Here is a 12208-nt window from a genome sequence, read left to right as displayed (position 1 = left end):
AGGCTATCAGAGTAGATTCACTCTTCCAAAAACTGCAACATATCATGCTTTTATGAAACAGCACCAAAGTAACTTACCATGTGTGACAATATGCAATTTTCAGTTCTGCTTAAATTGCCAACATTTAATTAAAACTTACCGGAAGTCTCAGTTCGCATACGTTCAGGGAAAGAAGGTCCACAACAGCCACTCCAGGAGACAATTCTGAAAAAATGTTCACTCCTCCCAACAGTAACAACTTCTCTTTCCAGATATGAGATGTGTGAGAATATCTAAAGATAAAAAGCATAATAACTAAATAAATAAATAAATAAAATGGCCAAGATGACACTCATATATAAAATATATTCCCAAATTGGAAGAACAATAAATGTCTTCACATTTTGTCCTTTTTAACACCTCAGTGGTACAATATAATAGTCTTTACAGAGGAGTTGACCTCTTATTTGAGACTACTCAGCTGATATGAAAAACATCTGTGCCATGCCCTGGAATTTTTAATTATTAAAAGTGAATAAAATTTATTTTTTTATTAATTAATATACAGAATATAGGATTTAACCTGAAAAAGTGAAATACCTCTAAAAGGAAGTACTCAGATGTGTATGTTTAAAATAAAATGTGTTTGTTGTGAAGACAGAAGGATAACAGATTTACTTATATATATTTTTTATCACATTTATATCAAGAAGTTGTTATTTTTAAATAAAAATGTTTATTAGTCATTGGATATGACATGGTGGTCTGAAGTCTTGGCCTGCTAAATTGCTCGATTTAATATCACTCAACTTTTTTTCAAAAATATCTTAAACGAGAGGTATACAAAGATGTACAGTACCTACCACCCCAGAAAACATGCATGAATGAATATGAAATGCTTGCAAAAAAATTCCCAAGGAAATGCTTTTAGCTCATTGCCAATCTTTTCTTGAACAATAAAAAATGTATCGATGTTTAAGGTCATCGTTTTGAATACTTGTTAGGTTAATTTATTCATTAAAATTGAATTTTTATATATTACTAATAAAAGTATTAGTTTTTACTTTGAAAAAAGAAATTTTATTAGCCTTCTTTTAAAATTTAAAAGTAGGTGATAAACAGTAAAAGTTTTCAGGCAAAATAATAATATTTCATCCACTAGTATGTATATATTAACAGGACTTATTAAACAGGCTTTAAAGATACTGCAACTCAGATTCACAGATTACAAAATTGTTTTATTTAATTTACCTGAAAACATATATGTTAACATTGCGTTTCAGACCTGTTTGTCACTTATCAGCAGGTATTTATATGACACATTCTACGTAAAAATTAAAAACAATAAAACATTTTAAAATTTACCGACAATAATTTTTAAAATTTACCGACAAAATATAAAATTCTTACAGTTTCGGGGTTATTTCTTTCTATTACGATTTCCACCAAGCAATTAATTTTAAACATTATTAACAGTAACTTTTTAACCAAATCCCTATATTAAAACATAAATTATTGGGTTAAACATTAACTTTATCACTTTTTTTTTTTACATTTAAACTCTATTCCAAAAACTTACATCTCCTCTTGTTTTTATTGACTTACACTTCGTCTCAACCTATTTCGATCATCCTCTTTATATAACACACTCTCCCCTTCCTCTATGAATCTTCTCCATGATTGGTGTATTTCTCTTCCGGTGTTATTATTAATTCTATTACTGTAAAATCTGTTTTTATGCGTTGGATACGTTCTACAGAAAAGCGCATATAAAAAATTTGCATAAAAAAAGACTTTACTTGCCTTGAAAAAGTAGGGATACGTTCCGTAATTTTCTAAAATCGCATAAAACCAAAACGAGTTAAAATTAACTTAAAACCGCATAAAAAAGTTTGCAGAAATTAAAAGAAATAGGCTGCTTAATAAATTACTTCAAATGTCTGAAAGAAATTCATATAAAAGCTTAAAATAAACTTGTATTCAAACTTAATTCAGTTTATTTTATTGAAAAGTAATATAGTTTTACATTTTTTAATCATTATCGCTATCTGATAATGGTTTGCACCATTTGCGAAGTGGTTCCAAATCACCTTCACCATCAGAAGAGACTGTCTCTGCAATAGATATTTGCGGTAAAGGCGATGGATTTACGGCCAGCTAGTGTTCACCCTACTTTAAACCCTTGTCCTCCCGCGACGTCTATGAGAATGCCCCGGGAAATCCAACTCCAGCTGTGTTCAAGGTCATCCAGATGTGTAAACAATGACTCATGGGTGTTAAATTTCACAGAAGCGCAAGACAAAGGAAGTTAAACTTTGAAGCTTTTTCTTCAAAATTAACGCATTTCTTTCGTTTTTTTTCAGTTTTAAGTATTTTTTGTTTAATTACATTTATATCAAAAATTGCTAGGAACTAAAGCGATTAAGGTAGATCTAGCCGTCCTTTTACATCCATAAACGTTATATGTCAGTGGAACAAATGGAGTGAGCTTTGAGCGTTCCACGATTTTTGGAGACTGTCTATACGCGGGCTTCCTAAACAAGCCTATATGTATGTTTGTCCAAGAAATTTTTGGATAAAATACAAACCGCACAACTTCAAAATCGCATAAAAATAATCCGCATAAAAAGAGACCTTACAGTATTTTGTTTAATTATATTAATATGTTTGTATAGTTGGCGTTTATAATTACTTTTTTCTTTTTTCCTTATTTTTACTGAATTTAATACTATTTCACATCCTGTTGAATTACAGGTTCCGCTACTACTGAATTTGAATAATTTCCCCTGATCGCTCGAATATGTTCATTTAATCTTATTTTTAATTTTCTTTTTGTTTCACCAATATATGTTTTTTCTGGGTTACAATTATAATTAAAGGAATACACTACTCCTTTTTCTTCTGTTATATCATTTTCTTCATTTCTATAACATAAATGTTTTTAGTTGTATTTACTTTTTCCGGTATTAACTTAATTGTACTATTTAATACTTTTTTAATTCTTTCACACAACTTTGGAATATAAGTTATTTTAACAAAATTTTTCTCCTTATATATTAAATTTGATTGAAAAACTGAAAAATGATAAACAAACCATTTATTCAACATATTTTTCGGATAATCTTTTAAAATAAACATTTTAATTATTTCTTCTTCTTCTTTTTTCTGTATTTCAATCTAATTTGTTCTTTGTCGTATTTTATTTATATACATTTTAAATATATTGTTGCAGAAACAAATGGCAACCAGTTGTTAGCAACACAAAGGGGTATTTATTCACTCAGAGAACGTACAACTACTGCAGCTTGCAGTATGAGAACAAGAAGAAGACCCTCAACCTGAGAGCTCGCGGTTATATACTATGGAGACATGGTAGAAATATGTAAATGCTAACAAATTACCATGTGTTCTCAGACTGGGAGAACATACACACAAAAAAAACCCTGCATCAACGAGGTTCGAACCTGAGACCTGCGCTCGATAGGCGAAGACGCTAACCCCTGCATCATGAATGACACGGTGGAAAGAGCAGCCCACGGCATTATACCCTCCCCCCAAAAGACAGCACCTTGCTTTCATTTAGAGATGCACTGACAGCAGGATTATCATCATTACTGGTAGAATCAGGGTCTTGCAGACTGGGATCACAATAGGGCTTCATGCGGAGGACGTGGACAGTATCCTTTGGCTTCCTTCGCTTGGACATAGGATCAAAATCCTTGACTTCATAGGTAACCTCAGATAAGCATCGAAGGATTTTGTAAGAGCCAAAGTAATGCTTAAGGATCTTTTTGGACAGACCCACCTTGCGCACAGGTGTAAATATCCACACAAGATCACCAGGGTTATACGATACGGTTCAATGAGAAGCATTGTGCCATCCTCAATCTTTCTGCTGGGCCATCAATGTACATACATGAGCTAATTGTCACGAATCCTCGGCTGTGGTGACACCTAAGTGACCAGCCATAGGGGCATCGTGGAAATGTTACAGGACATCCAGGCGCAAGTGCTTGGGGATCACGGGTAACCATCTTTTTTCAGTCAGGTCATAATTTTTCTTACAAAGTAAGCCATTGATAAGTTCAAATTCTTTTTTGATAGGCTCAGACCTCTCAAGAGCATGAATTACTGCTGCCAATTTTGGATCCTTCCTCTGATCAGCAGCGACATTTGTGAGTGTGGCAACTAAGCCAGCCGCCGTAAAAGTGTCGTCCTCAATAGGATTCCTCAAAAGGCAGTCTGTGTCTTTATGTTTTCATATGCTTTTATAACAGAAGGAAACATCATATTCTTGAAGTCATAAGGCCCATCTGGCGAGCCTTCCCGAGGGATCCTTTAGTCTAGCTAAGCAGCATAACGTGTGATGATCTGTTACCACAACAAATGGTTTACTGAAGAGATAGGGCCGGAATTTGTGGATTGCCCATATCACTGCGAGACATTCCCTTTCTGTCATCGAATAATTCTTTTCTGCCTTGGTAAGTGTCTGGGATGCATAAGCAATTACCTTTCCTTTGCCATCTTGTGTTTGGACTAGGATACCCCAATCCCATAACCACTGGCATCTGTGTGGAATTCTGTTGGCACGTTCTCGTCGTACAATCCTAATACAGGGTCAGAAGTAAATGCCCTTTTTAAGGTAGCAAAGGAATCAGCCTCTAGTTGACCCCAAGTGAACGTGGACTCCCTTTTTAGTAATTGCTGTAATGGTTGTGCTTTACAGCAGAAATTTTTAATAAAGCGGCAATAATAGGAACATAGACCCAGGAAACTTGTTACGTCATGCACATTTGCTGGAGTAGGGAAATCAGTGACTGCTCACAATTTTTCAGAGTCCGATCATATCCCATCTCTTGATATGAGGTGTCCATGGATCTTGATCTGGTTAGCACCAAAGACACACTTTTTCCAATTCAGGTGGAGGCCTGCATCCTGTATGCAGCCTAGAACAGCTTTTAACTGCACCAGATGATCTTCAAATGTTTCAGAAAACATAACTATATTGTTAAGATAACATAAGCACATAGTCCACTTCAGATGGCGTAACAAGATATCCGTCATTCTTTCAAACGTAGTTGGTGCATTGCATAAACCGAATGGCATGACTTTAAATTCATATAACCCCTCTGGTGTAATGAAGGCAGTTTTCTCTCGATCACTTTCATCAACGTCAATCTGCCAATACCCTGAATCGTGAAGTCTACAAAAAGCCCTCATATAACCCCATATTTATTCCTTGGATCTCTCACAATCCTTCAGCATATAAAATGGCAGCGTTCCGAGCATTAATTGCAAGAGCTTATTCACATCGTAGCAATACAAAAGATAGAATGGATGAACTGAATTATATATATAACTTAGCCAGAAAGTACGGGATTAATGCTAATGCTATTATCAGCAAGAGCAAAAAGCACCATAAGAAGAGAAGTTTACCTAATAATGAAGGAGTTATAATGATGGATTATAACGCATCGCTGACCAATATCTTTCGACACATCGGAAAAGCCAAGAACAAAAGAATCCTATATAAAAGAACCTTACCACTTACCAACTATTACGATCCGATAACGATGAAGTGGACAGAAACACACTCCCCGGTGTCTATAAAATCCCAGTTACAGACTCACAGCGACGTAGTAAATTAATGTATATAGGAGCCACAGGAAGATATATCAAGGACAGGTTAGCAGAACACCAAGGAAATGTAAGAAAGGAACAATCGTGCACTGCGCTGGCCACCTACGTTTTAGCGGACCCACAAGACATCAAAGCCGAATGGGACCAAGCAAGACTACTGCAGGTAGTTTGAGACCATAAACACCGGCATTACGCAGAAGCCTGGCAGATTTGTAAAGCAAACAATAAAGGCCTTGCAATCAACTTTCGAGAATCGATAAAAATATTGGCAGCATGGTCCTCTAGTTTAATATAAACCTTAATAACCGAAGGAAGCAGATACTATGCATCCTTATATCTTAAGCTATGTATTTATGTGTGATGATCAGAGGTGGTAACTCTCTGTACTTATGATTTTTAGATATTTATATAATTTTTATATTTCCATTGCAAAGTTAAAAATGACGTCATAAATTGCAACGGATTATAGGCTAGTTCAAAAATATTTGAAAAGCTTGTTTGTTTGTACTAAGCGTTTGATTTATACAGTTTTTTATCTTTTATTTTGCTTTCTCTTATTTCTTTTTCTTGAGAAAGGTCATTTAACATTACTGAAAATGTTTGAAGTAATAAACTTCGGCTGCAGGATAAAGTGTCTTAGTAAGTCTTTTGGTATTAATAGAAAGAAATCAGAATAGAAAGAAATAACCCTGAAACTGTAAGAATTTTATATTTTGTCAGTAAATTTTAAAAATTATTGTCAGGAAATTTTAAAATGTTTTGTTGTTTTTAATTTTTATATAGAATGTGTCATAAAAATACCTGCTGATGAGGGACAAACAGGTCCGAAACACAATGTTAGCATGTATGTTTCAGGTAAATTAAATAAAACAATTTTCTAATCTGTGAAACTGAGTTGCAGTATCTTAAAGCCAGTTTAATAAGTCCTCTTAATAGATATGTACTAGTGGACAAAATAATATAATAATAAATTAAGGACATTGAGGCATATTAATTGAGCTTTCAGGTAAAAGTTAGCATAGATTCAGCTGCCAAAATATATATATATATAAATATACAAAAAATATAGGTTTTCATTTGAAAATAACAGGTTGACCTTCATATGAACTTGAAAACATGCTCAAAATAAAAGTAAATACACCCATTACCCTTTCACCTTCGAAATAAACATTTTATTTTAAACATTTTGCAACATGTAATTTTGGAGCTATTTCAGTTTTTCAGATTAAATGCCTCATCCTGCAATTGCCCTGGAATTTTTAAACATTTTTGCATATCAAGGCATATGAGTAGCCTCAATTAAAAGATCAAACTCCACCGTACAACCATTGTGTTCCTGAAGTGTTAAAAAGGACAAAATGCGAAGACATTGTTTCTCCCAATTTTTTGAACATACTTTTTATAATAAATTACTCTCCTATTCTCACTCAGATTCTTTAACAATATACACAGTCAACACACCTTAATACTGAGAATGCACATTTATTGAGCTAAATAAATGTTTTCAACCCATTTCATGGGCCATCATCAGGTTAAAGACGTTCAAATCTAAGCAATTATCGAACACGTTCAAATTTAAATTATATTAGAACATACGTTGAAATTAAATTACGTAAATAAGCATAACGAAATTAATACAATAAATACGAAAAACAAAATAATATAAAAAAGGAATACAAAATACGGTAATTTCCTGCAATCCAATATGTAAACATTTTTTATATATTAACCCAGGTTTTCATTGTATCATCCTACGAGTTTTTTCTGATTATGTATTTCCATGCCGACAGTAAAATGGTTGCATCCTTATAGTTTAAACATTTATCCGTCAAGCTGGATCTGTAGATCTCACATTTCTCTGTTGTGGATGTAGATCCGTCAAGCTGGATCTGTAGATCTCACATTTCTCTGTTGTGGATGCAAGTGTTGGCGAGTGTACCTTTGCCACGATTCTGGCCTCCTCCCATTTAACTATGGATCCATCCGTTTGCGCTATTTTTGATAATGCTGTTGCATATCGTCTCTTTGGTGAGATGGCAGACCCTGTGGTTGAAGGTTGAGTCGGTGTCATCCTTGTATGTTAAATGTGTTTTTTGTGTTGAGAAATAAATGTGTTTACAAGGTTCTAGTGCATCGTCTGACTTAATTAACGAGCCGGGACTATGGTCCCTCACATATTCATTCCTGTTTCATATTGTTGAACGTGTTTATGACAGCATGTAGATGTATGTAGAATTTGAACAAATTAAGTGGATCAACAAACTACATTAAAAAGGTTACATTTTTGAAAATGTAGTTCACTTTACGCCAGCGTTTAGAAAATTAAAAATATGACACTTCCATGTTGCGGCGTTATTGACAGTGATTTGTTAAATTTCAGACGTGCTCGCTAGTACTTTCAACAGTTTACAACTGTCGACTTCAGGCGAAATCGAATACCTTTGTTTTCGAATTGACAGCTTTTAACGGACTTTCCAAATTACGTAATGCATGTGGCTGGAATATAGAACAAATTAATAAAATTGAATAAATAAATATTTTCTTTAAAGGAACCTGCTGTAATAACTTGAATTCCCCAAAACATACAAATATTGATTGATGGTGCCGTGCATAGTAATGGAATAAAATTAGAACACAAAATTATAACTTGGATTGTTTAAATAAAGTTATCCATAACTGTGGTATTTCCAATGTCAGCGTATTGCACGGCAAAGCAGCGGATATATAAAGATTTTCCCATATGAATATTTGCCTACGATCATTGCAATGCTTAAGTAATTTAACCTGGTTTCAAAGTGGAAGATAATCTTGTTCTAGCACCTTTTTCGCTAATTCTGTAGCTGGTCTATTATTTCTAATGTCTTCTTGATGTTCGAGGATACGGAACCGTATCATTCTGGTGGTAGCTCCAATATAGATAATTTCCTCCCCTGATACTGTATGTTTTAATAGAATAATACGTAATTTGGAAAGTCCGTTAAAAGCTGTCAATTCGAAAACAAAGGTATTCGATTTCGCCTGAAGACGACGGTTGTAAACTGTTGAAAGTACTAGTGAGCACGCCTGAAATTTAACAAATCGCTGTCAATAACGCCGCAACATGGAAGTGTCATATTTTTAAATTAAGGTTACATTTTTATTATAAGCTGAACTCATCTGCATTATATAAAGAATTTTATGACAAAAAAACCCAACAATGGTGGATTAGATTTGTAATATCTAAATGCTTACTAAAATGTATAAAATAATCTTTTCCCGACTCCTTCAATTAATATTTCCTCCACATACTTCATTTTTCTTATTGAAAGAAACAATGTGGGAAATCTTTCTATATCTGATTGGTTGCCATTCTCAACATACCTCACTGAGTACTTCATAGAGCACTGTCATAACATCCTTCACTATGGTGAGTGATTAGTAGTGAGAAACAAAGTGAATATAAATTGTTCCATCATCCTGATGAAGGTATTATACAACTGCTGCCTACCAATCAGATTTTTCCATTAAACAATTACATCTTTACATCTTTTCCAGTTGAAAACTCTTACTAATAGAGTTCACATGCTTCTTAATGCATTTCTGCAAAATTCTCTAAATGGAGCCCATAAAATAAAAATCATTATTTTTCCTGCATAAGCTTATAATGTAAATGCCTGCCTTGGCTCTATTACTCAAAGATTCCAATGTCCTGCCAATAATAGGTGCTGTTCCAAACAAAATAAAAATTTGATAATATTCAAGTCAAATCAAGTCAATTTGTTATTACCTTGTATGTGTCTGACCCCATTCATTCTGATGCAAATTACGTTTTTAGCATATCTATTATTATAGAGGAAAATAAGTTCTTGTAACAATATGATTACAGTTCTTGATTACAGAATGGTAATTGTATCAGTCGGTTCATACTTGACTTTTCTAAGGTCCACAATTACCTATAGAGGACTATTAATTAATTAATGGAGTAATAAGATTTACAATTTAAAAAGCAAATAAGAATATGTAACATTCACTCAATGGTGAAGGTAGGAGCAGAAGAATTTTCTAACAAAGACCCAAGTGACCAGTTTGGCTCATGCAATTTTAATCTGGCAAGTGATCTGAGAGCAACTGCCCTTTTTGGGAAATAAAAATTTTAAAAAGATGGTAGCATTTACTTTTTCCAGTTATTATATAACAGAGGGAAAGTGTGGCAAATCAGTCAAAAACCAATCCCCAAAATTTTTACATTTTTGGACTCAGGACCTTGAAATGTCAAGAAATGCAAAAAATATTGGAGTTTTTTTCTCCACCTATAGATAGTGTGTATGTGTGGGGGCATGATTTTTTCATCCACTTTCAAGCTTAATTACACCTGTTCCTTCTGTCAAAACTCTGAAATTTTGCAAGGAGATTTGTGTATTAAAGGAAATGTTTCTAGAAATTTTCAGGAAAATCTTGGTTTGGGAGATACAACCCACCTTTTAATGTCTCAAAAACTTCCAAGTTATGCACCTGTAAACAAAAAAATTATACTTTAGAAGTTGATCTAGTATCAAAAACATTTGATTCAGCACAACACAGTCCTCAGAAAAACACCACACAAAAGTGCCGGTGCTGCCAGCTAAAACACACACACCACAAAAAAAATATTGGAGTAGCCCAAGTCATTGCCAAAGGTTGCAGCACCACAGCACTAGCAAAAATTTAAATTTGCCAACTGGAATGCTTTCGGTTAACCAACGTTTCAATTGACTAGCTTTCGGATAAACGACGCTATACTGTAATACAAAAGTTATTTTTTAAATAAAATCTCATAACAGATGGCACACACAATTTTAAACTTTGCTAATGTGTTTCTTAAACATGTAATAATTTTCACTGGAAATTTTACACAACTCATTGCTGGATTTTTTTGTTCCTGTTTAAGGCTTTTCACTTTCACCATTATGGAGTTTATGGGATCGTGGTCTAATGCTGCAGCTTAAGTTCTTAAAAGGTAGTCGTCCATCTTGGATAAATACAAGCTTCTCTTAAGGAAAACCAGCAGTTGATGGATGAACTCTTCAACTTGGGCAATAGATATTTCTATATTTGAATTAGCTGAGGATATTATAACACGAGTAAAAACATCTCTATTTAAGTTTTTGCTTTGGTTTCTAGAAATAAGCATTTTTATTGACTCTAAACTTAAATGCAAACTTATGATACCATGATAATTACTGAAGTTTATTACAAACACATGCAATCCTAAGTTACTGTGCTTTAAATTAAATTATACTGCTAACATTTTAGATCATTTTAAATGGCCACTGTGGGGTGAAATTCCAAAAGAGTAAAAAATTGAACAACTTATTGAAATATCCTTTTAAAATTCTGACATTACAATACGTTTAAACGGAATTCCAATAAGTTGTTTGATTTTTTATTCTTTTTGATTTTGAAGTTTATTATTTTAATAATAAATTCTGAAAAATAATTATTCAGAATTTCTATAATTTAGAATATGGTACAAACCTTGGCAAAAGTCCAACTAGCTGCAGCTCCCTCCAAGACAGAGATTCTAAATCTAAAAAGAAAACTGAATTTAGAGGTCGATCATTCCGACCGAGACCACAGGAGATGAGGACACCAAAATTCCAAACAACCGCAGAATGAGAATGCCTTGGTTCGGGAAAGTGCTGGCAATTTTCCACCTGAAATTTGAAGATTACCACAAATCAATAATTAATTTTTTCATATGCATCAACTGTTAATATACGATCATTAGATACAGATGCTACAAATCTTTAAATTTTTAAACATTGAAAATTAATATTTGCAAAACACATTGGATGAAAAAATCATTATACAGCCAGTTATGTCCTCTCCTTGTGTGATTGAAATACATATTGCCTGGAATTTTGTTTTTCAATGTGTTAGAAAGATATTTAAATAAAATGAGGTTTTGCAAGTCTAGCATCTGTTTCATAAAATTGAAATGCAGCTATCAGACATTTTAACAGAAATTAATTAGAAAAAAAGATTATTTGTTTATTGAAAAACAACTTTTTATTGATGCATTACTATCTGATAATATTAAACAATTCTTAAAAATGCATCAAAGTTCTTTTATTTTTTATTTCATTATTCTATTTATTTTACACATTATTCTATTTCTATTTATTTTATTTTATTCTATTTATTATCTTTACAATATTTTGAAGTTTTCTCTAACATTATTTCTTTATTGTATATTTTTGGGTTTTGACTAATAAATATACTTTGTATTATGCATAGTAATCATTTTCGAGTTTCGACTTAATAACAATTTCATTCCTATTTATTGCCCACAAAAAGTCCAGGTCTGCACTTTCAAACCTTCGTTTATGTAATGCAACATTAGGATATTATCCAGGCTTTTGATCGAATATTATAACTAAGACATTACAAATGTTTTTCTTGTTTTCTTTGGATATATAATGCTTGAACTGTTTTGCTTGCAATTGTTTGGCTTGATCTGTTAGATGCCATCTTTTATTATTAAGTGACCATATTTCCAGAGTAGCAAGTTTGGCAATCACAATGGATTACTATAAAATTATCAGCTATGTTTTGAATTGATCCAGCAACT

The 12208-nt window shown here is 33.0% G+C and overlaps 1 protein-coding gene across 1 annotated transcript in view; it reads right to left on the bottom strand.

The window, feature by feature from the left end:
- LOC111642108 (tRNA wybutosine-synthesizing protein 4-like) overlaps positions 1-12208 on the bottom strand; it is a 32473-nt gene that overhangs the window by 6136 nt on the left and 14129 nt on the right. Inside the window, exons 11-12 of the mRNA XM_023388387.1 lie at positions 11113-11291; positions 140-272 (exon numbers count right to left, since the gene is read on the bottom strand). Coding sequence (XP_023244155.1) covers positions 140-272; positions 11113-11291 — 312 coding nt within the window. The remainder of the gene's footprint in view (positions 1-139; positions 273-11112; positions 11292-12208) is intronic.

This window comes from Centruroides sculpturatus, unplaced genomic scaffold, assembly GCF_000671375.1.
Source record: "Centruroides sculpturatus isolate CEXI.00-Female unplaced genomic scaffold, Cexi_2.0 scaffold1644, whole genome shotgun sequence".
In the NCBI taxonomy this organism is placed as follows: Eukaryota; Metazoa; Arthropoda; class Arachnida; order Scorpiones; family Buthidae; genus Centruroides; species Centruroides sculpturatus.
This window is presented reverse-complemented; position numbering and strand designations above follow the sequence as displayed.